At 34.5% G+C, this 27,352-nt stretch overlaps 1 protein-coding gene across 9 annotated transcripts in view; it reads right to left on the reverse strand.

Moving 5' to 3' along the window:
- The window catches only part of DGKB (diacylglycerol kinase beta), a 332,324-nt gene that overhangs the window by 256,116 nt on the left and 48,856 nt on the right, over positions 1-27,352 (reverse strand). For 7 of the 9 annotated variants that reach the window (XM_072925562.1, XM_030264748.4, XM_030264750.4 and 4 more), the window contains exons 3-4: positions 14,510-14,586; positions 10,238-10,258 (exon numbers count right to left, since the gene is read on the reverse strand). In XM_072925562.1, coding sequence (XP_072781663.1) covers positions 10,238-10,258; positions 14,510-14,586 — 98 coding nt within the window. The remainder of the gene's footprint in view (positions 1-10,237; positions 10,259-14,509; positions 14,587-27,352) is intronic. The other 2 variants (XM_012571699.5, XM_012571702.5) reach the window with 1 other exon arrangement.

Raw genomic sequence — 27,352 nt, forward strand, 5'->3', positions numbered from 1 at the left:
AAAGACAAAAAATAGAAGGAAAGGAGAGAACAATAATCTTTCACCTTAACATGCATTATGCTTGATCTTCCTTTTAAATTTCACTGTCATTATCAGAATTTCTCAGATGAAAAGTTCAGAGAATTTTGGTATGGTTTGAAAATAATTTATTTATGCTAATGAATTCCCAAAAATTAATTAAACAGTTCAGATCAATAACATCAGAGAAATATAAAAACCAAAATGGTGGATGTGGTTTTCTTAAGCTTGCAGGCTAATTGCTTAATTTTCAACAGTTGCTTGCATTCCAGAAGCTCCAGCTGAATTTAAATGAATCTGAGAAAGAAGGATTTAGCATTTCAGAAAGTATTTTCCATGATGTTTCAAAGTGAGGGGATGAGAGCATGAGAGGATGTACCAAACTGACAACAATTAGCCTGGCACATTAAGTAATTAATTAATTAATTCCATTGCACAAGAGAATATCAGGGCATAGGAAGATTATGACCACAAGTTTAGGGATTTCAGGAAAATTTTCAACATAACAGAGATAAAATTGGACATATTGAATCAGAAAAACATTCAAGAACTTGCAAATAATTTGGCCTAAATCTTCTGAGGGAGTCTAAAAGAAGAAAAAAATATGTGCAGTTTTAGCTTTGACTCTAATAAAATCCTTGCCTGTAGGTCACAGAAAAATAAAGGGTTTTATACTAATCATATAAAACTGGATTTCTATGTTTATACATCAAACTGACTCACCAAGTTTATTGGAGGTCCTTATGGTTTACAAAAAGAAACTTCACAAAATAAGATTTCTGTATTACTGGGTAATAAAATTTCATTTGGTAATGAAAAATTTTGGTATAACTCCAGAGAAGTGCACAAAACCACCACAGAGTTTCAGCTAATTTAAACCATAAAATTAATATTAAATTAATTATATTTTTTAGAAGTAGTTAGTTCCTACTTATAGATTTTATCAATGTTTCCAAACATCTGAATATAAGAAAAAAACCCTAAAAATTATATATTCACCTTGGAAAAAAAGAAAAGGAGAAGGAATGTAAGACATGGGCAACACTGCATAAATTTAACTTCAATAATTATTTTTAGCAAATAAAATGTGCAAACCATTGAACAATTTTCCTCTTTTCTGAATACAAACATGGAACTGGACTCACTATGACTCAATGCATAGTGAAATTTAAAAATTTGCATCTTTTCCTACACCATAAATTGTGGGGAAAATCCGTAACATTTCATTAACCATCCTAGCCCTAAACTTCCAGCAACTTCCATTTAACCCATAAGTATTTGTTGGGTTTTTTTTTTCCTCTAAGCTCTTTCCAAACAGATAAAGAAGAAACAGACCAAAGTTTATAATGAGGTCTAAGTCACTGACTGGCCACAGAAAAGAAGGTTCTCACTAGACATGTTCATTTATTAGAAAAATAAAATCATTCACAGAAAATCAAAATATGTGCTATGCACCAAGTACAACTGAGACCACCACTTCCTTCTGAAAGCAAAGAAAAAGTGACAGATTGTTTCCTCTTGCGGGGGAAAAAAAAATCTCCTGGTAAAGACAACTCACCAGTGGGAATCACCTTGGCTGATTTCCCACTCACCTGAGGAAATTCAAACCTGTGTCTCTAAGGAGCATCCAAATATCAGGAAAGAGTTGAAGAATCACTGAAGGTAAAAATAAGATTTCTGTACTTCTAAAAATTATTAAATACTTATTTGTAAAAGTGTGACTGAACAAATTACTGATAAAGTCCTATGAATGAGGTGATCTGGACATGTACTCACAGAGCTGTATCAAAAAAGAGGCCAAAATATTTCAGCTGTTAAAGCAGCACTTCTGGACACATGGAAAAATTTAAGATGCTGAGATAAATTTTATAGAAAATAGATGAGACAAGATTTTATTTCATTTCTTTTTTAAATTGCCATACCAGAGTTGGATGCTATCTTTACTCACAAAGGAAATAGTCCATTCAAGATCTACACCTATGCTAGAAGAAGAACAAATACATGTATTGCATATACATAAATAAATATTCATCTATACACACCATCATATACTAATTCTAAATGAAGCAGCAAACAGCAATTATAGATTGCTCAGTGAGGTACCTCAGTGCCTCTGGGACTATAACATGTCATCCCATATCCTGCACGTATTTTACAATTAAATTTTTGGATGCATGCATTAGTCCAAAAGATCTAACAGCTGTGGGGGTTGTAATGTAAATTCCATTAAAAGATTATTCACAAAAAACTCCATCAGTGCAAAAAACTCACTGTTAATTTCTTATGATTAAAAACAGAAGAAGCCATTTTCATTACAGCAGACTAATATGTTTTTATTTCCACATACTGTGAGAACATTCCAGCCATGATGTCTGACTATGCAAATATAGAGAGATTTGCCCAGATCTGTAGTTTCAACAAATTTTTTCTTGGTAAAGAACCCATACCCAACCAATGTGTTGAAGTGGAAATTTTTCTTAAGATTATGGCTTACAGCATCCTTCAATTTAGAAGGAAGTTACAAACAATTAGGATTTGCTCTGCCAACTCCCATTACTTTGGAGAAAATTCCTTCACTCAAATAGCCCTTTAAGAACTAGGATGAAATAGAAATTATTAGGTGAAGAATTATCTTCATTAGAACTATTCTTAGAATAATATACTACACTAGAAGTTTATCACAGAACTCTGCTATGCCTTATACATATTTTAAAATATCAATATATAAAATTAAAGCAATAATAACTATATGGATAAAAAGTAGCAACTGCAAAAGATAATACCAAATAATACCTATGTTTCTTAAAATAGAAGTCTGGAAAGAGAGAGAAAGAGAGAGAGAAAGAGAGAGAGAAAGAGAGAGAGAGAGAGAGAGAGAGAGAAAGAGAGAGAGAAAGAGAGAGAGAGAGAGACAATGCCATTTGTGTACAGACTGAATATGTGCCAAGCAAGCAGAGGTGGAAATTACCAGTCTTTCTTCCAAACTTGTTTACAACCGTATCTCCACTGCACCTTGGCTATCAAGGAGGCATTACTAGGTAACTGTGTTTGAGGTGGGGAAAAGGGAAAAAACTGAGCTGGAGACCCCTGATTTGGAATCACAGATTTCAAGCACATCTCTAGGCAACCTACTTGGAGCAGTTGCCTGACACGCTTAAGGAAAATAGTGATGGAGCAGACAAAAGGAGGTTTTTTTGAGTTATAAAGAATAATCTGCACTCAGAGGAAAAACTCAGACAAGATCTAAAATTCATTCTCAGAACACTGTAGTTCCATCTATCCCAGTAGATAAAAGCTCCTGGCAAAAGAAGCTTACCAAGCATTCTGAAACATTTACCTATTTTTCTACAAAAATACATTTAAAAAGCCAATTACATAGAAAATTCTTTACCCTAGGCTTTTGTTGTCCTTCTGTATCTCAGAAAAGCTCTCCTATGAGGACAGGCTGAGAGAGTTGGGATTGTTCAGGAGAACAGAAGGCTTTGGGAAGACCTTATAGCCCCCTTTCAGTCCCTAAAGGAGGCTGGCAAGAAAGCTGGTGAGGGACTTTTTACAAAGGCAGGTAGAGATAGGACAAGGTGTAGTAACTTTAAACTGAAGAAGAGTAAGTTTACGATAGATATTAGGAAGTTTTTTATAGTGAGGATGGTGAGGCACTGGAACAGGTTGCCCACAGAAGTTGTGGATGCCCCATCCCTGGCAGCTTTCAAGGGGTCAGAGCAATCTGATCTAAGAGAAGGTGTCTGTGCCCATGGCAGGGGTCTTGAAACTAGATGATCTTCCTGCCTAAACTATTAGCTGATACTATTTTTCCCTAAACCTGAACACTAGTTTATCCTTCTTAAGATACCACACAAAATCACATGAAAGAACATCAAGCACACATAAAAAGACACATTTGAAAAAATGGCAATCATTGAACTAGAAAAAAAGATTACTAAAGAACCTTAATTTTAAAGAAGTGGAAATCACAAAGCAACTGAAGACCTGGCAACTGATTAAATACAGTTTTCAGGATAAACTACAAATTTCAAGAGAGTTTCCAGGATGACACTGATTGCTTTGACTAAAGAATTCACAACTATGAAGAAACAAAACCATTAAAAATGGTTTGGGGTTTTTAGGCACACTAAAAATCTCATTTCATTCATAGTTTAAAAAGTAGTCTGGAATTTTATGATTCTATTACTGCACAAAATACTACAAACCTGACAATAAAGCATCCACTATTTTCCATAGTATCATGACCATATGTGGATTTCTTTGCAATGTATCCAGTGTATCTCATAGATATGGGATCAGATGCTTTTTACCTTACTAATATCATTAAAGAATGCATGTATCTTCTCTTTCTACTCCACACCAATGGCATAAAGCAAAGCTCTTGCTTCCCACACTTTGGTTTCTTTTGAATCTCAGATAAGCAGAATATGAGACTCCAAGGAAAAAGAAATTTACATTAGTCTATGCTTAATATGCTTTAAAACATCTCCAATTACTATGATAAGAGTGCTGTTTCTTCTCAAGCACTCACTGATAAGTACATTACACTAATTTAGTGCTACTATACAGAAGGCGAGTCTCAGTCCCAGAAGAACAGGAATTGAAGGCCTGGTTTCCAAGTAGCAGTTATGATTTTGCTTGGCAAAATGACAGAAAATTTCAGGTTTCTTCTAGCTTTGTATCACACATATAGGCCAACACTCAGCTAAAGCCACAGTCTTCTCCCAATTATGGCTACAATAGGCTATGGAGGTGCCTTATAATTCCTGATTCTGTCCCAATGAGAATGGCTCTTAACACATTGAGCAACAGAGAGGAAGAGGCTGAACTCCATCTACAAACACCATTTGTATTTGACTTTGTCCTTTCTCCTAGAGTAGTTAAGCTGTTCAATTTTGTAACTTGCTTTTCTGCTTTACTGATAATAAACACAGATATGTAAGATTAAGAAAAATACAAGTATTTATATTGAAGATTTAGGCTTTTATATGTATGTTCTGTGCCAACACACAGAACTTTACACAGTATAGACATCAAAATTCAGTATATCACAATATGGAGAATACAGAAAACATAGTTCCTCAGTGAAAAAGTGGATATATACAAAGAAAATTTTGCATCTTTTTATATAGAAGTTTTTAAACTTTGCTACGAAGTATTTTAACTCCTACCACACTAACATATTTGAAGAGAACCAATAGTCTATTAAGAAAATGACTCATGATCTATCCTAAAAACTGCAGTAGAAGAGGTCTGACTGTCTCCTATATTTTCCCAGCCTGTGTAACTACAACAACCAGTTCTTCTGGATCATATGTTGAAAGAAGGGAGAGAAGATGTATCACTCTACTTTCTTTCTTGTCACAAGACACCAAAAAATTAATAGTCTCTTGACAAAAGAGTTGCCATTGTGGATGGAGCAGGGAAGGGAGGGGTAGAATAATACTCCTTTTATTCCTCTCCACCACACTGGCCACATAAATGAGAACAAGACATGTTCTAGTGTTTGAAAATAATCTCCACCCATAAATTCTTTTAAAATACCACATTCTTTTTGGTCTTTTCTTCTTTTAGATTTGTAAAATATATTTCAGCATAAGCCACTATTTTCAGCATCCTGAAAAACAGAATTTAAGAGAGAAAAGAAAAAAAGAAAAATAATTCATTTCAAGATACTTCCATGACATAGTTTTAATTTATTAAAAATAAAATTTCACACATAATGGAAAGAGAATTATGTTGAAATGTAATTTTCAATTGATTACTTTTAAAATTCTGTTCTCTGATCTCCGAATGGTGCCAAAAATATAATCAGCTTTTATCTACTGACAGTAATTGCCCTGGGTTATTTTTTTTTTTTTTAATTGGGTAAGTTCCTTTAACTGATTATTTCTTTTTAAACTATTGATATTGATCCAATATGTGAAAAATGAACTGTTGAATAAGAGTAGATATTACAGGGCCTTGATTCACACATTGTGCTATGACAACACTGGCAAACACTAATGTGAGTGCATTAGTGACAATGATGTGATTAGCTGTGAATACCAGTGCTAAAGCATTCCCACAAAAGTCAGAGTCTTGAAGATTCACTGATTATCACATGTCAAAACCTGACATTGCCAAAAGATGTGGAAAAAAGTGGAGAGACTATATACAGAGAATTAACAAGCTAAAACCCATTACTCACATGAGAATGCATAAGTTCTTGGTGTTGAAAATTTATTTTAAATGTTCATTTGAATCAAATTTTAAATTCCTCATGAAGACTGGCTTTGGGAATCAGTAAAATTCAGTTTAAATTCAAAGCCCTTACCATTTTCTAATCTAAGCATTCAATTTAACAGTTTTTACACAATTAATTTTGAAAATTCTGGTAATCAAATAAAACTATTTCTTAGCTATATCAGCATTCAAATTCCTATCTACTGACATGAATATTGTAAAAAAAAAAAATTTAAAACCAACATGCTCTCACAGGCTGCTCTACCAAATACTCCACATGGACAAATAATATTTAGATATTACCAATACACAGACGTAAATTACTGCCAAAATTTTCCCTCTGATCTTCAAAGAAGCTAAACAAAATGGAAATGGGAAAACTCCATTTTTATGCAATAATTAGATTTTTAAGCAAAACATTTTCATGCTATTAAAATAAACTGATACTAATTACCAAAATAAGTCTGAATTGTATTCACCAGCTACTGCAGTCTCATCTCAAACTTACACGCATGTAAAAAAACTCAAGCACTTTTTTATCAGCAGGTTTTCCTTAATATATAATCCTATATGTGCATAAGTTTGTATATCCTTAAATACTACACACGTAGGAACTTGTATTTTACTTACTGAATATGCTACATTTACTATACAAAGGTGAGATTTCTTTTTTAAGAAGAGTGATGAATTACATGCTTCTAGAAGGCTCTTGTAGGAGATCATCATTCAAAATCTACTTGGAATTATTACATATCAAACAAAGTGATAAACAGAAAGTTTGCATTCTGTCCTAGAAGAACTGGTCAGGAAAAATGGGGTAGGTAGCATAGTTCAGACAAAGGCCAAATAAAATAGCAAAATTAATGAATCCATGAAAATTGTCAATTATGACAAAAAGTTCTGGTTGAAACAAAAAATGTATCTGCATGTGCAGATTCTGTAAAAACCTACTCATGGCCAAACATGTCTGAACTGGTATTTTCATAATGTGCTTAGAATTTAGAAAAATCATTTTCCTATGCATGTTCTATGGAAGTGGTATTCTCATATATTTTACCTGTAATTACCTGTGCATTGCAAATTTTTGTGGAGGATATTTCTGCTCCATTTTTTAAAAATATTGCCACAACACTTTTAGTAAGAAAAGTAATACATGACAATGTCATGTTACCTGTTATTTTTCATTCCTCCCTCTTTAAGTTTTAAAGAATACAAATTAATAAACTTTCACTTCATGAATGAATAGTTTGCAGAGATTTAACACAATCTGAGCTTAACTGGAACCTTCACCTGGAATAATAACATACATCAACAGAATAAGTTTTAAAGTGTCCCTGTCAAATTTCATCTGTCAACAATTTACATCCACTCCATACTAAGTAAATATACAGATTTTAGTAAAAGAGGCGCTACAATAATTGACCGAAGTTTGACTTTCTCCTCACCAGTATTTAAAATTATAGTAGAGTAAAAGTATAGTATAAAAGCTTATAAATAACTAAAAGGATACGAACAGTGGCATTTGCTCAATTATATATGTATACATTCGTATATATCAGTATCTCTACTGCACAAGAAAACTTCAAGTCATTTTGATTTGTTGATTAATTCCTGCAGTAAATTATGACTGAAAGTATTTTTGCTATATTTTGTTTTCCTATGCAGCTTCATAAACATTATTTATTCACCATGCAGGTGACTCAAGCATAGCTGAAGCCATCACACTAAAAAATACAAAACATAATATATTGTTCTTCATAATGAAGACAAAAAAAATAATACCCCCCCATCATCATTAAATAGTCTGTCTAAAGCTCCTTCTCTTTTTTAACATGTGACATGTAAATTAAAGTGGTAATAAGTTCATAAAGTTTAAACATAGACTACTGTGAAATACAATAATGTAAAGAAAAAAATGATAAAAATAAGTCCTTAGGGCAGAGAAGTGTATCAAAAGTAAAGGAGGATATCAAAGAAGAAGATTAGCACTGGTAGCACAGACTGACTAAATGAGAGACCAGTAAAGATAATAAAAAATGTTCAAAACTGAATGGTTTTGAAGCAGAAATTGACTATCTGAAATATTTTACACCTCAGTGCCTCAACACGCTCCACAGAAAGCAGGCACCCAGCCAGACTGCCAACATCTCTGCCTGGCAGGCTTCCCTACTCTCTAGGCATCCAGAAAGCTTTCCCTAGAAATTTTGCCCATGGAGCCAGAAAAAGAGGACCCAGAGTCTGAAACCTAGAGGTTTCTGACGATTATACACACAAGATGCTACATTCTTTTCCTCTGTAGCTAGCAAGATACAACTTAAGTTTCTTGTATGTGAGGGACAGGCATCTCCTACATTATAGATGCTATAATTCTGCACATCCTACTAACCTTCTGTAAATTAGTTCCAATTTGAGTTCACTTCATCCCATCATTTGGACAAAAGTAGAAAGATGTGACTTCTGCAGTACCTTTTTTATAGAAAATTAAAACCTCCTATTTGTAGTGGAAATACTTCATATATTATATACTTAATATATTATAATACAGCAAGATCTTTACAGTAATTTAATATTTTCTGTCACATAAAGAACATAGCGGAGGCAAAGAACACAAAATATCCTTTCAAACCATATTCCTGTGTGCTTGAAATTTTAACTACTTCTCCACTAATGTCAATGGGCCCAAGACACTACCTCTTTTTACAAATTTTGTCTATTTTGCAGACTGCCGTGGCCACAGGAACCCATGTACAACATGCCAGTAAAATTCTTCTCCTCTTCATGACTAAACCACAATGATACATTGCATTCATCTTTTGATCAACATGTCAATTTATCTGACAATGACAGCTGGACCAGGGTACACAACACTCTACTCTGCACACGTGCATTCATTACATCACGCTTTTCCAGCGTGATATTAATTCCCAGATTTCACTTAGTTTGTTGATTCTACTATTATTCACCTACTCATTTGACAAAATAATTAGCTGAATACTGATGAGATTACACTCAAGATTGTTCAGAGACACACTGCTTTAATATTGAAACCTTCTCTTTCAGGACTCTCTGAAGTCACTCTGTTAGCTTATTAAAAAAATAAATAGCGTTGGTCATCTGAAGAAAGTCCTGTTGTCAGTGGGGAGTTCTGCTCTTACTAACACATCTCCAAAAGCTCAACTGGTCTCTGACCCTTGAAAGTTAGTGGTTCCTACAAAACTATCCCTTTCTCTCTCTTGACTTTCTATTGTTCTCATGTTCCAGCTGCCTCTTCCCAGAACAGCAAAGCTGGAGGTTTTTAACACCTTTGTGTTACCAAGAAAGAATAACTAGGTCACTTAAAAAAATAGTCCATTTGATTCATTTGATTAGTCCTTCTTCTTTTCCTTCTTTTTTTTTTTTCCCTCACATTCTACTTTTATACCTTGTTTGAGGCTACTGAAGATTCTCAGGTGCAGCTTCTTGGGTTGATGATCAGCATTTTACCCATTTCTCTTTTAATTGCTGTAAAGTCATAATCGCTTAAAGCACAGCATAAGCCTTATTCAAATTAATAAATCTGCAATTTTAAGCCTGCTACATATAAATAGTATTATATGGTTATAGAAATCAGTATTTAATATTTTTTTCCTGAGATGTGTTCTTGTCATTTCAGAATAATACAGACCATTATGCGATCTCACAGTAAAGAGAAATTTCCATGACAAGTATGGAACAAGTCAATTACTTGCTCTTAACTTATTTCTCATATTCAACTCAATTAATGTTAGTAAAAGTATGTACTATGAATGACAAAAATGAAATCCCCTCAGTGAAAAATTCTGCCAGTAGAAAAGGAATGCATTGTGGTTTCAGATTTAAATATTACTTTATTATCAGAAAAAATAGCCACATGCAGTATTTATTAATAAGTAAATTTCAGTGGAAGCCTACAAAATAAAATATACTGCACTTATGCATAAAGAAAGAAAAAAATCAAATTAGCATTACTTACTTGATTAAGTATATCTTGTTTCTGTAACACATGCAAGGAAAGAAAGAACATACATACATTAGTGCAGTGTCATAACACTCAAGCTCTGTCTTTATAATGAAGTATTTTTAATGAAAGTTAGTGATTTAGATGAGCAGGTTTAAGATATTAGATGGACTACCCCATTTTCTTGCATTAGCTCATAAATCAAGAAAATGCTTAAGTCAGCTCAGCTCTCTAGTGATTATTAGACAGTGCAAGCAATTTATTTCTAAACATGCAATGACAGATAACCAAGACAAATAAATACAATGTTAGTATTTCTTCCATGTGTACTTAAAAAAAAACCATAAAAAATTGTTAAAAAGAAGAGCTGTAAATGAAAATGAATTCAGTTATCAGAACTGAATATTCTAAAATACAAGTGGAAAGATCATGGAGACGATCTTCAGTGCCACCACATGACACATACAGGAGCACCAGGGGATCAAGCCAGGCCTGCAGGACTTTCATAAAGGCAGACCCTGCTTGACTCCTGGGTCCTTGACACCTAAATCCCTTCTGTGACAAGGTGACCTGCTTAGTAGATGAAGATATTGTCTATCTGACCTTCTGTAGAATCGTTGTCATCAAGGTTGGAAAAGACCTTGAAGGTTTTCAGTACAGCCTTGAACACTGGATTCTCATGTCTGCTCATGGCTTAGACAGGTGCACCTTTGCTAGGTAATAAACTGGCCTGGTGGCTGGGCCTAGGGAGTGGTGGTCAGTAGAGTTATATCCAGTTGGCAGCCAGTAGGAAGTTGTGTTTCCCAGGACCCACCAAGTCCTGTCGAATTATCTTTATCAATGATCTGGACAAAGGCATGACTTGCACCTTAGTCAGTCTGAGGATGATGCCCTGCTGGGAAAGAGCTTTGATTTCTTGCTTGTGGGTAGGAAGGCTCTGCATAGGTATGTGGACAGGCTGGATCACTGGGCTAAGGCCAGTGACATGAGGTTCAACAAGGTTAAGTGTCAGTCCTGCACTTGGGTCCTTGCACAGTGAGCCCAGGCAGCTCCACTGGCTGGGGGAAAATTGCCTGGAAAGCTGCCCAGCAGAAAAGCAGCTGGGGATGCTGCTTGACAGTCTGTTGAACATGGGCCAGGTGGCCAAGAAAACCAATGGACTCCTCTGTAAACAAAAAATTAGGATGCACTCAAAAAGGATGACAACACTAGGTCTACAAGCACACAATACTGTGTATTTACTGCCCATTTAGATAGCATCTTTAGCTCTACCTCTTTTCCTAGTTCTTGTCATCCTATTCAATGCTCCCCTCAAAGTGAAATGGATGAAGTTAATTAATATAAATAGATCTCAAATTATGAAAAAAATATTTATCAATCACAGCTTTCCAAGAGGCTGGTCTTAAACTATGTGTCTTATACCATGAATAAAATCTATTCTTAATTACGTCTTTGATACTGACTTAGAGAAGAACATGAAAGGGCAGGTGTTCAGTAGTATTTGTAGAAGTTTCAGGCATCTCCCTTACATTGAAATCACAGAGTAAAAGTTCCATAAATAAACTCCCTATAGTAGATAACCTTCTGATAATTATATACACCATTTCCCCTAATCCTAAAATCCTAAACTCAACAAGGTATAAAATAATGTAAAGCAAACCACGTTATTTCAGGTAACAAGTTTTGAATACCAGTGGCTTTTCTTTTGCTATTTGCATTCCATTAGATCAGCCTGTGATTAAAAACTGCATTGTGGAACCAATGGAGTGGAATAAATTCCTGAAGCCTTTAAATAGTTACGCTAATATTTAAGTAAATATATCACTTTGCTGAATTTGTCATAGGTCTGTGACCCATGTTTATTGGTAAAAAACTGGCATCATCTTTTGGTAGAACAAGACTTAAACCACTTGGAGTCTTTATAACCATCTAGGAAAGAGAGAGGTAAAATGACAATATGATGGTATCCTCTACAAAACAAAACAACAAAGTAGAAGTGTTGTACATAATATATGGAAAGAAATAGCTATACTAAGACTTATGCCAGCTGGATCAGTTAATTTTTGTCATCTCACTTACAGATAATAGTTAATCACTTATACCAAATCCACAGAGTCCTCATCCAACCACATAAAATCAACTTGCAGATCATTCTGTAAAGAGTTTATCCACACAGCATGCTGAATGCATGCCAAAAATATGGACACACCTGTGCAAAGGCAGTTTGCTTGTCAGAATTGATTATTCACTCAGTGCCAGAGAAAATTTCAGCCATTTTGCTTCTAGTTCAGCTATGGCATGAACCTTGAGCTAACAAATCTTACTAGATCCAAAGTAGCTTTGCTGCTAGCTATGTTTTCTTTATGTTGCACCCACTGAAGTCTAAGTGCTAAGTTAGCAGAGTACAAAAGTTGCCAGGGTTAGCCTAGGGCCAGTATTGACCCAGGAGTAGTGAATAGCTTGATTCCTGCTGAAGACATTGAAGTCATCACAGGATGCCTGTCTTGAATTCCTTCTTCCCCTACCCTTCTCCTGTCCTGTTCCCTGCCCTGGGTACTCTGCTGCTCTGGATGTTTCAGTACACTGTTAGAATTCTGCAAATGAAGAGCTGTGAAATGAACAGGGAGACACCACGCAGAGCCACAGACTCATCTCAAGACCAACTGTGCTCATTAATTCCAGCTTTGCACAGATTTTGCCAATTCACCTGCCTTCAATCAGAGCAGTTTTCCTGGGTACCAATCTTGTCATGACTCAACTTCCATGTAGCCCCAAATGGGAAGAATCACTTTGTTAAAAGAGACTAATCACACCACTTTAGATAATCATGTTTATATACAATTGACAATTCAAAAATATTTTACCTATATGGCAAAATATTATTTAAACACACATAAAATGCAGTTATTTTTTACTTTAACAGGGTACACTTCACAAACTGAACATGTATGATGACTGAAAATACGTGAAGAATTAGACGAAAAAACATATAATAGATTAATACCATTTTATCAATACACATTTTTGCTAAAGCAAAGGAACAAAACAAAGAGTATGTCTACATTCTAACAAAAAGCAGGTAATGGAGGTCCTACAGCCTGTGGATGTTCATAGCATTCCCATCCATTTATATTCTATGAATGTATTTAACTAGAATCCTATAATGTATTTAACTAAATCTAAGATGATAATTTACAGGATGAACTCACACTCTTTTACTGAATTACTAATTTTTTTTTTCCTCAGAAACTGACTAAAATGACTAGCGTTATGCCTGGCCAAGTTCAAAGCATCAAATGATTTTTCAATACTTAATAAGCTATAACTCATTAGTTAACGATAATTGTATTATTGCTGATATATTTTCAATAATTTTTTGCATTTTACATCCTGAAATGTAAGATCTAGTAATTTTCATAATGGTTAGCACATGTTTCTATTCTGAATTTCACATAATGTGAGCACAGTCAGAAATATTACTATTAGAAACATTACTGAAACAGGTTTTTATTTAGCTACATTCTGAATCACACTATTAGGATGTGCTAAGCAAATGTAAATTTCAATTGAGAATAAAAAAAGAAAGCAATCTGGCTTTTTCTTCCAGCCAAATCAGAATACTTTGTCTAGTGGTGAATGTGTGGTGACAATATGCATATATAGCTTTTTTTCAGCTGAATTCTTTGTTTCATAACATCAGAAAATCCCACCAGAAACAACACAAGGGAAACAGAATTTCAAAAGAAATCTTAATGGACTTCACTTTTACAACTTTTGAAACTATGCTTAACGTTTCCAATCTTCAGATACTTGAAAACCCTATTAATCTTACGATAAGGGTTGTGGAGGTGTTTTGGGTGTTTGGTTTTTATTTGGGAGGGTGGGGGAGAGAAGGGGATCTGTGTGCTGATTTTGGCTGGGATAAGAGTGAATTTGCTTCACAGCAGCTTGCATGGAGCTGTGTTTGGATTTGTGCTGAGAACAGTGCTGATAGCACAGGGATGTTTTAGTTACTTACACAGAGTCAAGGCCTTTTCTCACCGGCCCACCAGTGAGGCAGCTGAAGATACGTAAGAATTTGGGAAGGGGCACAGCTGGGATAACTGACCCCAACCGACTACAGGGATATTCCAGATCATATGACATCCTGGGTTTTTGCTTTCAAAATCTTTCAAATACCCCAAATACGTGATTTATAAATAATCTTCTATTTAAAATGCTAAGAATGCTATATAATTTACTAATTGTGCCCATCATTTCTGATCATTAAGAAACAAGAAAAATTACCCCTTCAGGATTATATTTTGCTAACACACCACTGCCATGGAATTCTTCTAAGACATCCTTAATTTTCTTGGTGGAATCTGGATAAAAAAAATAAAGAGAGAGAAATTAAAAATACAGAACACTGATTTGCATAATATGAACTGTAATTAAAAAAACAACTATCAAAACTGCTAATAGCTTTTCGCAATGCACATTAGTAATTTTCTGTAGCTGCATGAGAGCTGTGGGCACAAAGAAAATGAGAACATACTTTACCTTTTTAAGTACTGTAAAAACCAGCAAGTAAACACAAAATGCTCAGAAAAAAAACCACTCTTTGATCTAATCCTTAACTGTAAAATAGAGTACTTCTGAAGGTGTTTTTTTCAGGACTACTTCAAGTCATTTTACTTGACCTTGAGTCAACCACAAAACATGGTCATTTCCACCAGCAGTACAAAATCGCCTTTGGCAGAGCTGCTAGTGAGTAGAGGAGTTGGACAATATCAAGATAAATGGTAACCTTCCAGAAAAAAAACTCTTTCAGTGGTCACATCACAGAAAACAAATGTTGCTCTCAAAGCCTCAATTTTTGCAAACCTCTCAGGTATTCAAAAAACTATCACCTTCAGTAACTTTTGTCTAACAGAACTGTGCAAATAAATCCCTGCAGTTCAGAATCCGGTAGATATAATTTTCCCCTTTTTTTTTAACTTTGTGCAGAATAACAAAGCAATTATTTCCATAAGCTGAAATTACATTAAACCCTTGAATTGAGATTCATTTAGAACTCATCAGGCACATAACTATCTTTTCCACATTAAATATCTCAGCAATACAAGAAAAACAAGTGTAACTCATTTGTTTCTTTAAAATGTACAATGGTCAAATGTGCATAATGGCCACAACACCATGAACTAGTAATGAGTACCAGAGCAATGAATAAGAGAATAGGTGAACTTTGCATCTGCAATCTTATTTCTACAACAAAACCTGGAAGTAAAGGAGAGATGCAAAGAGTGAAACAAGAACAGGGCTCTCTAGAGCAATTATTTAGGTACTTAATATTACAAACATTAGGACCTAATATGCCTTTTCTTAATTAAATCAACAAAATAAGGCATTATAATAGTTCTTAGATTTTAAGGAAATACAACATCTTAAAAGTGACTCTAAAACATAAATTTAGCAAATTATATGACCTGAAAGCAGAAAATGTAGCAGCCAAGGATTTGAACAATAGTTATGTAAGAGTTCTGTAACAGTTCATAGCAGCTATAAACAGGATAATTCACTAAGATTCAGTTTTAAGTGGTGTTGGGAGGAGGTGTTTCCCTCCCACTCCCATACACAGTTTACACAGTAATAAGAATTACTTTTCCCAACATTTTTCGTTTACCAAATTTTCTTAAATAAAAACATCTGAGACTATGTGTGACCCCAATAAAATAGTTTCTTTTCATTAACTGGATGTATTTCAATGTTACTGTCAAATATAAACAATGGAGTTTAGCAGGTCTCACAGGCAATCAATGCAGATATTTACTTGGTAAAATAATCTGTAATCTTATTGCTGTGTCATTTGAATTGCAAGAAAAAAAAATCACAACTTCATGTAAAAATAAATAAATAAATAAATATGTTAAGCAAAAAATTTTATTATCAGCTGTAATTTCGAAGCTGGTGGGTTAGACACTTAATGACCAGGACAAGAACACAAACTGATGACTGACAAAATTTTATTTTTATTTGGTCTCTATTATTTTAATATATTTTTCAGTATTCACATACATGGTTGTATATAAAAATCATTGTATCTTATGGTAATGATGGCAATAGCTACAAAAGTAGCAGTGTGAGATGAGCAGATGATTGACAGAGGTGATTGAGCCTCATCCTACAAAAGGATTTTTCTGAACTTTGGAGGAAAGTTTAAGCACAAACATCAAACGTCAAACAGAAAAACAGCAAGGTCTCTCCACACATCTTTTATTATCTAAATTTAAAAAATACATAAATAAAATAGAAATGGAGTGCTTTCTAGTAGTTTTAAAACAATGTCTTGAAGTTTTCTTTCAGCAATGACTATGCTTTCATTTCATATTTTGCCAGATAGTCTATTAATCTTTAAATCAGTATTATGCCTATGCAATTGCAATTAAAAGCGAAAACTATGTTCCATTATTTATTGAAATGAAATTAAATTCTTGCTTTTCATTTTTTTTACATTTTCCTAATCAAGTATCAAGAAAGAAAATATGCTCTATTGTAACAACAACATTTCACATTTTTCATGTACGAGTTTAAAACAGTTGCATCCAAAAGCATCGCCTTGATGTTTGAAATTACTGTCCAAAAAATAAAGGTCTGCAGATGTAAATTCTGCTCTAGTTGTCCAGCAAAACTTTTGAAAATATTTACACGTTCAGGTCAGGGGCTGCAATTATTTCGAGTACTATTGCCAAGGCATAATCATTTTTTACAGTCTTTTGTTCACAGTCATTCAATCATTTTTTTCAGTTCATGTGACAGTATCCAAGCTAGAACAGAGATCTTTCAAAATGTTCAAAATGACATATCGATATTTTAAGAAGAATGCCAACACACCATCTTCTGCCTGCATGCTCCTTAACAGTGCTGACAACCCTCATAAAAAATTAATTCTTCTTCCTCAGCCTAAAGTAGGCAAACTAATATTGGGAACATGTTTCAGCTTTAATAAGTTGTCCTAAAGGGATATGAAGAATAGGATCATTTTCTACTCTTTTTCAGGAATCACATTAAAAAAGAAACAACCAAAAAGCCAACAAAAAACTGTCCTAGAAGCTGTATGGAATAGAAACTCCAATAAAATGTTATCAACTCCACTTAAAAAATAGTTAAGTACACGCTTTTCATCAAAAAAATAAGAAAAAAAGAAAAAAAATTGAGAAAATATATACAAAGTATCTAGAATTTTAAAATTTAAAAAAAAGATTGTTTTTTCTAAAAATGGGAAATAAATAGGAGGTTAAAACAATGGTATGGATTTCTTTACAGTTTTGTCCGATCCAAATTATTTAAATAATCACTGTAAAATGCTGGTGGAAATACAAACATCAGAACAGAACCTGTAATCTGTTTCCTAAAAGTACAGATGCTCTGCACACCTTAGCATCTTAGCACTTCAGGCAATTTCAGTAAACTCATAAGCACTATTCATGTTAAAACACAAATATGGTTTTAAACTCTTAGCTGTTTTTAAAATTAAGGACAATTTCTTTCTTTGTTAAGTCTCTGCATTCCAAGCTCTCCTCAAGAGTGACGGCTTCCAAATATGTGTATACATAGTATATAGCCTGCCATGGCAGTGCTTAAATCCCATGTTATCTGCAAAGTTATAGCTGGCACAATACAAATTTAATGTAGTTTGAAATATGATGTTTGTTTCATGAAAAATCTCTCTTTGCTTTTACCATTTTGTTATTTTTTATTACCCACTAGGGCAGTGCTTTAGGTATTCAGTCAAAATACAGAAGACCTTCAGTTCTGTCCCCTGCCTGAATTGATTTCAACTCTTACTGCTCAACCCATCTTCTGTTGCAATTTGCATTTAGTCAAGAGGGTGAAAGGAGAAAAAGGGAAACTCTGACCCAGGCTTCAGAGTTTGCCTTGGATGAGGTGAGATGCCATTTCCTACCTCACGCCCCAGTGAGTTTGGAGCAGAATAAATGGGAAAGGCATGATGTGAAAGACTGCTAATTGAAAAGCTATTACAACTACATGGGAGAAAAGTAGCTGGATTCTACACCATGCTGCAGAAATTCTGTTTTAAATTAAGGCTCCAAAACGATAAAGATGTGACTTGGGATGAAGAATAAAGGCAGAACAATTAAAACAATGACATGGGAAATATGAAACCTGCATCTATGAAAGCAAAAGTATCAAAGTGACTTGTTTTTTTCTTAACTATCTCTCAGCCCTGACAAAGGTACTTTTTATAACTGAAGACAAATTTACATACTAAATTCAAAACAGTTTGAGGTTTAGCCCACATTAAAAATTATTATTCACTTTCTAAAGTGACTCAACTTCAAGATGTAGAAAATTGAGCACTCAGTTGAGACTGGAATTATGTGTACCATTTCTCCTGTAATCAGAAAACATAAAACATAAAGAAAACTTGCACAGATCACACACTTTTCCTACATTTTCTTCTCATCTCCTCATCCTCTTTCTTCAAAATAATTTTTTACCTAAAAAGACTCATAAGACAACTTACATAGAACTAGGTACACAGAAATACTTTTCATTTTAAAAGGAAATAAACATTAGAAAAAAATGATTTTGAGTTATAACTCTCAACAGAAAGTCATAACAACCTGCATATTTATTATTTATTGGACCATAACTAATTTTAACACCTACAATAACATGTAGAGTAATAACCAGTTTCTATGTCCATATGCCTTTTGTAAACTTAACACAATATGAAACACATCGCAGGCATAAAAAGTATAAAAGCTTCATGGAGTTTTTCTATACATATTATTATGACTTAGAAAAGCAAAAGGTCCAACCATATGTACACAATTTTCTGCATGCCAACAAAGCCTAACTCAAACTCAAAAGCTCTTCTTGACAGATAAACCAAAGAGAAGCACAGAGATAAATCCAGCAATCAGTTGGCGTTACTATTTTTAGACAGGTTCTATGGACTTTCTTTTGTGGATACAACAATACAGTAATGTGTGTGTATCTAAATTTACATGCACAACCTTTTTTTCTTTTTACCTAGTTCATTTCATTCAGAGAACAGGACAATGCTTTTTACTCAAGCTACTGCTGTGCTTAATCCAAAGCTTTACTGGTCTAGAAATTCCAGTATATTATAAAGGCCAGGCTTGCCAACAAACCTATATGCAGCACCATTGAGTAAAAACTGTTCTCAGTAAAAGCAGCTCATGAAGCATTACTCAGGGCTGTAGCAAGTCTGTGTTGGTAAGAGATGCCTGATGGTTGTTACTGAATTGGCAGAAAGGAGGGACTGACATGTCCTCTGTTGCCCATATCTAGGGCTGCAGGCTCACTGCCAAAGCTTCCATTACAGGTCACACCTTGGTTTTGGTTCATGACTTATAACTGGTCTTTTGATGCAAATTATAAAAGGAAACAAACATTAAAAACCTTTAATAGGATAAACACTTGATTTTGGCTTTCTTGTAATGAGAATTTAAAACTTATTGTGGCCTTGCAAAGAGTGGCCAAGAAGAGAAGGCAATCACTGTCCACTGGTCTAAAGGAGACCTCCCCAAACCTGCTGCTACCAATGGTTTGGGTAACACTCAGTAATCAGAAGAATTGAACTTCACCCTCCAAATTACATTCTCATTGAATTCTATGACACTTAGGAAAAATGCTTCTTAGAAACTCAGTCAGAATTGGACGATGCTTCCTAAATACAGTGGCAAGTGACTTCTGCAACAGGGAATGGAGGAGGTAGAACGAGAGCAGCAGCTCCTGCTGCAGAGGAAAACCTCCTCTTGACACCCAAAACACGATCTGCCTCTTCCATCCATCCTCCCTGCTGGGGCTCAGCAAGACAGATTCATTTTACCCATTGCTATGAACTAAATGATACTTAGACAAGGACTTCTTTGTGAAAAAAAAAAAAAAAAACAATATTGACTGCATGTGCCAACACATCTTTAGTCCACATTAATAAAAAATGTCCACCAAATCCCTCTTCTCTAAACAGATGTTCAAGTGAAAAGTATATGGCAAACAACAGGGAGTCAGGAAGGCTTAATTTTAGCCTGCTAGTGGGATGAGCTTTCAAAGGAAGAAATAAATAAAGGATGAAAACAGACTCCAGAACTTGTGCAGAACTGGAGCTAAGTCCTGAGTGTACTCAAAAACTGTTAAAGAAGAAAAAGAATGCATCAGATTTTTGCATTTTAAAATTACTCCAGCTAACTTTCTCAGTGTCATTTGGACTCTCTTATTTTCTGACATTCTGAAAATTACACTTTCAACAGTCTGAAAGCTCCTCAGAGTGTATCTCTGAGAGGAAGACTGAGGATATCAGGTTGCTGTGAATATTTGGGCTCTGTGGGACCAGGATCCCATGGATCCTCTGGGTCAGCAGGGCAGGCCCTGACCACCAGGGTCTGTCCCATCACCACAGCTGGCAGTGAGCAGCCCCCAAGCCAGGCAATGGGCATCTCCCTGGGGTCAGGGCAAGCAAGAGCTTGTCAGCCTGTCAAAGAACACCTCACACTGAGACCAGGAAGGAGGAGAACGCTTGGGAGCTTTTCCAATCCTCAGATCCCATCATCACAATTGAGTTTGAAAGCTCATACAAACCTTTTCTCATTTCCTTTTTATTTTTTGGTCATCTGATAGAGGCTCCCAGCTCAAAAGTTTTTCAGTTAGAATGATGATGAAACAACTGCCTATTAAATTAAGGAAAGAATACTGTTGACAAGGTATTTAATTCCAAACACTAAACCTAAGCACTAACTAGTAGTGAAGAGTCAAATTAGTTTAGTTAGAAATTTAGCAGGTATTATTTCTGATTTTAAGTGGGAACAGGGAAATAGCATTATAAGTTTATTATTAAGGATATTTCTAAAGGTCTTGAAATACACATTTTAAAAAATATACCAATTGACTTGTTACTGTTTTCCCCAAAATGCCCCACCTCAAATCCTGTGTTTACAACAAGAACAACATTGAGGTGCTAGAGTGTGTCCAGAGAAGGGCAATGGAGATGGAGAAGCGTCTGTCTTAAGCCCTACAAGGAGCATCTGAGGGTACAAGGATTGTTCAGCCTGCAGGAAAGAAGGCTCAGGGGAGACCTTATCACTCTTTACAACCCCCTGAAATGAGGCTGTAGCCATGTGAGGGATGGTCTCTTCTCCCAGGCAACCGGCAACAGAACAAGAGGAAACAGCCTCAAGTTGCACCAGGGGAGGTTGAGGCTGCCTAGAAGGAAAAAATTTCTTCACTGAAATTGTGGTTAAGCATTGAAACAGGCTCCTCAGGGAAGCAGAGGACTGGCCCTCCCCACAAGTGTCCAAAAAAGTGGCATGGTACTTCCACGGGTACTACCCATATGTTTTAATGGGCACACTGGCATTCAGTAAAATTAGATTTGATGATCATTAGGTCTTTTCCAACCCTATTGATTCTGTGATTCTCTGAATTTTTATATTTGTATACTTTGAACTCATAATCTATTTAACCTAAAGTTGAAGATTATTTAACTCAAACCTCAATTATGGCTTCAAAAATTATTGAATAGTATATATTGCAATAAAAAATTTCAAAGCTACATCTGGTCCTTCCATTCTTCCTTACAGCACAGACAGTTCTTGAAATTATTTTTTTCCTCTTCTTGAGCACATTTTTTTCCCCATTTTGCTTTATCATGTTTTTTGTTTCCAAAGTATCAAGTTCATTTCACCCTTCCTCTTACAAATTTTTACATAACTAGGTCATAAAACTGAGAAAATTAGCAACACAGGTACACATGAATCTGGATTTTGAACTACAAATGATGAAGGCTCTTGCACTTGCTGTGAATATGTACCAGTATAAACTGTATAGCTCTTTTTCTGTCCTAAATACTATTCCTAAGCTTTTGTTCTTAGTGATCTCATGCTTGGTGCAGGGAGGAAAAGCAGCTAAAAAAGAGATCACTAGAGCTTGTTCCCCTCAGGACTCAGAGAAAAAAGCCTTGAGAATGCCATCAAAAGCTTTTCAACATTTAGTGGCAATCAAAACCATCAGAAAATCTATCAAGCAGAGTAGTACTGCCATCGGTATTTTGGCACGTACAAAATTCTCTATTGCCTTACTACATTTGCATGTGGAGACTTCACATGATGCAGACATATAGACCCTGTACATACACCTACAATGTTGCTGAGCCCTTGCATTTTAGTTTATATATAAATAAACACATAGACATGATATGCACAATTTGGTGAATTCAGATGAGTTTTTGCAATCAGCAAGACATTACCTGATCTAATCTATTAAATCTCTATAAAAATTAGTGCAAGGTGGCCATATACAATCTCAGGAAGGGAAACAGAACACCTCTCCTTTACATTCCACACCTCTTTGGATAGCATAAGCAGATTTGACCTCTTGGGGCAAGTATTTCATATTTTTTAAAACTGTGCTCCAGTTTAGATAATAAGAAATTGCCTGAAAGTTCATGACTCAATACTTCTGGCTAAAAATATTTTTTTTAAAAAATCATTATTGCTTCTACAAAGTTGCTCCAATTTCTATTTCCTTTGTAGAATATTTTTAACTTTGTGTATGTTGAAAGTGTTGACACTTCAGTAACAGTTCTCATTTATCACTATTTTGGCTGAGAATCTTGCCATATAAATTTTGGAACCAATCTTTGAGTACTTATAACATTACACGTCTTGAGCCTGTGGAAACATTAGTATTATAGAAAGTTTAAAGTTAGTCACTGAAAAAGTAACAGCTTTGTAGTCCATAGGAATGGGCTGCTAGCAAACATCTGCCTACAAGTGACAGCCTCCCAACCATTGCTTAATTACAAAGGCATGGTATGATGCAGAGATTGTTTCCACTGTGGTATTTACACATGCAGCTACCTTATAAGGCTACTGAAAAAGTTTACTACTAAATTGAAATAATTAAAATATAAAAGTCAAAGAAAAAATGCTACAGACTGATCAGTTTAAAAAAAAAAAAAAAAAAGTCAGTTCTAGTTCAAGACCTAACTTCTGGGATAATACTGTTCTCCTAATTGCTGTAACTTGAAATTTAATGAAATAAACAACTGGTAAGAGATTACAACTATGCCTTAACTGTATGCTAGGAAGTTTTTGAGTTTTCTTATTTTCATTACTACAACAAAGCAGCTCAGTATTTATATTATACTTTCACACATTAAATATTAATATATGCTCATTTATCTTAACATTTGTCATTTTAAATCTATCCTGGGAAATCTGTGTTATGTTCATTGCTCTGAGAAACAAATGGTTCAAGTGCTACTTTCGTAAATCTTCTAGATATGGACTTTCAAATTCTGTTTCCATCTAAGCCAGCTGTTTTCCAGTATGGTATAGTTAAACAGCATTTTTAGTAATTTGCCACTTTTTTTTTTTCATCATTAAATACTTTCTTCAGATAACTAACTGCTTTATCTCACTAATTTCTTATGTGCCTTTATGGACAGTATGAACCATACCAGTTTGAGATATAGAATGTATAGAATGCAAGAACATAAAGGAAAAGAAAGCCCTTAAGATTGGTTCACACTCCTGGAGATCTGTCTTCTACAGATACTTGCTTGATGTATCTCAAATCTTTTCCCTTTCTCTACAAAAACATTAGACCTGAATTTTGCATCGGCTTTAGTACAAAGAGATTTCATCTTCTGCCTTTCCAATTTAATATCAAAGCTGGAACTGGGTAATTCTTTGTCACTCCAGGATTCTAAGAAGATAGCAAGCAACAACAAACCTTATAACATAACACATTAACAAAGGCAGCATTAAACTCTACTACGAGGGTTATCTATGACTTTATCAAATGACATTTTATGTCAAGAGTATCAGGGAGATACACTCTAAGGAAGATTGCATTTTCACAGAAACTTACTTGGCAAGGTAATAACATTATTCAGATAAATAGCTCTCACAAGCAAACTTACAGAGATCTCTAATCATCCTAAATAATATCTGCTTGACTATTTAATTTAAGCAGTTTAATACACTTGGGTTACTTGTTCTCTACAGGCTTAGAAGCCAGAGCTCACTGCTCTCTTAAGCTTTATTTCTTACTCTTATAACTTCCTACAATTCCCTATTCACCTAATAAAATAAGTGAACAAGAACACATAAATTCTCAACCATCTCTGTTCAATTATTCAGAAATAGCTTCAATCCTAAAATTACCCTATAATCTGTTTTCTATGATTTTATCCCATCAATCTGCTCTTCATTTATATTTTCTCACACTTACTTAATTTTTCTCTGAGCTTATTCCCCAGGATAGATGGTTGCTCTTTTGTGTGCTACCACAAATTACCAGTTTTTGTGTGACGCACACAGTAATATAAAGCCTTCTATGTTTTAAAACTAGTCTGTTCTGTTCTATAGGCTACCCCCTGGCCTTTCTAAGAATCACTGTGCTTGACTTCAGGGAAACACAAAATGGATTTTTTCAGCAAATCTGAGTCATAGGGAGTCTGAAGACAGGGAAAGAAATGAGAAGTACTACACATCTAGACTGATTTTTGCCTTAAAACAATAATGATGAACTGTTGGATAAATATCCTTGACTGAATATCTAGTTAACTCTGCCTAGGCAGTGGGACTGGACTAGATAATCTTCAGAGGTTCCTTCCAACCTTAACTATTCCATGATTGTGTGAATGAGCTAAGACGTAATTATGAAGGCACTGTGTGAAAAGGATGGAAGTCAAGTGACTCCTACTTACTGTGAAAGTTTAGTCACTGAATGTACATGACAGATACACATGATGATATCATAAAATAAATATACCACCCAACAAACCAACGACTCCATCAAATAAACTGTGAAAAATACAGCTTATACGATAAAAGTATATCATTTAAGAGAAAGATGGGTAAAACAGAGGTCTATGAAATGGTAACAGTACTTCTTGCCCACAAGAATACCAAAAACTATGACAAGTAAGATAAAGGACCGCTTAAACAACAACAAATCATTCAGAATTCATTTGCATTAACTTGGGGTTTATTCCTAATATTTCCAAGACAGTATGTAATTTTAAATGCATTTCTAACATTCACAAGGGTTTTTTAAATCCATCAAATAGTGATCTACAGAATTTATTTGGATATTTAACTAAAGTTTGGAACAGGAGAGGAGCCAGCACCTGTGTCAAAAATTGTATGAGGTATAAAAGGTACTTAAATTAAGCCAGTTTTTTTTAAGTTGTGTAAGACACATTCACTTTTTGACTGCAATGTCAGCATACCCTGAGTTAGTTTTACACCTGCTTACTTGTATCATCCAACTTAGTATCTTCCTCATCTAGAGAAACTTATAGCCCTATGAAAGGTCTATTATAAAATGACATGATACATATAGAAATAGTTTAAAGAGCATAGATTGTACCAATTAATCAATTTATTCCATGGCCTCCTTAGAGGCCAGCACCCACTATGGACAGCTGCTATAAGTATCATACTGATGAAATCTCTACATTTCATAGAGTAATTTTGCCATTTACCCATTATTATAGTCACAACACATTTTAGCAATTTCTGGCAATTTTACAACTAATTTCCTCAATAAACTCTGTTTCCAAATAAAAAAAGGGTTCCCCATCTTTGAGTGGGTCCTTCCTTAAATTGCTCCTGACAACAGTCATCAACATTCACAGCAAACATTTACCTTGTCAATCCATAATTTTATCTCACATTTTAGGGGGGAAAATAGAAATAACATAAACAAATCAATTTAGTAAAGTATCTTTTCTGTCACCTATGCCTCAAACTACAAAGATATGCCCCTAAACTGAACTCAATATATATTTAAAAGAAAAAGATAAATAAAATACAACATTAAATACTCAAACCTAGTAGCAAAACACCACTAACATGACACTGGCATTCATCAACTTAATGTTGCCACAGATAAAAGACAACATAGTATTAATGAGCTATCAACATTCCCAGGCCCCAGAATTCAAATTCGTTTCCTAATCCATCCAGTTCTACCTCAGTATGATCACACTGGACATGTTGTTTTGTTTTTTTAATTTTATATTGTTCAGTTAGGCAGATTAACAATTATACTCTCCAGAGCATGTAAGACACAGATAATTAGAGCAAAAGTAAGCAGAAAAGATATGAGAAGAAGAATGAGGAGTTAATAATGAAAAAGGATTAAAGGAACAAGAGAAAACAATAAAAAATAGGAAGAAGACAGGAAGAGGCAGATGAACCTTCAAAAACAGCAAGACAGAAGAAGAAAGAAAAGTTCAATCTTCTCATCTTCTTCCCTTATTTCATATCTTTCTTCTTCTGCTCCTTCACACATTTTTTTTTAAATTAGTTGTAACTAATGTAACTTAAACAGAAAAATCTAAAAGTATGATCTCATAATTTTCTGAGTTTCCAGAGACCTTAAATTTCCCATGATCTAAAGAATGACTTCCATTTTAGAATAAATATATTCCATCCAATACTCTTTACATGCGGGAAAAAAAACCCTAAAACACCAGAAGTTAATATTAAAACATTCAATAATAAGAAATTACAGACATAAACAGACCTTAACTTTTCCCAAACTTTTGTATTCATCATCAATTTGCATTTGAACATTCTGAATGTTCCATATGCCATAATTACAAGTATTTAAATTTAGAGATACATTAATAAAATAGGAGTTTTTTGAGGAAAAGAAAAAGAGGCAAGAACATGATTGGAGATAAATTCATCTAAACACCTGGGGAAGAGACTAGCTGTGAGAGAGCTTCATTCCAATTCCAACAGAGTTACATTTCAAGTAAATGGAAGAGTAAACCATCTGTGAACTTTCTGATTCACCTGCTTGTGGAGATCAGGCTTAACAGACATTGTTTTGGTTGAGAAAAAATTAGAAAAAGGAAAGTTGGTTGATACAGTGAAAGACCTCTGAAAGTGCAAAGGAAAACAAAACTTCACTTCAGAACTTTGTCAAAGGATGGTACAGGAAACAATTTAGACTTCTTTACTTTTGAAGATGGGTTTTCCCTTTGCTCTTCTATTCATGTTCCAGAATTAGACAAAGGAAATAATTGAAAAACTATGTTGTAAAAATACTGTTCTAAAACACTGTAACCCAAGGAATCTG

Source organism: Taeniopygia guttata, chromosome 2 (assembly GCF_048771995.1).
Source record: "Taeniopygia guttata chromosome 2, bTaeGut7.mat, whole genome shotgun sequence".
NCBI lineage: Eukaryota > Metazoa > Chordata > Aves > Passeriformes > Estrildidae > Taeniopygia > Taeniopygia guttata.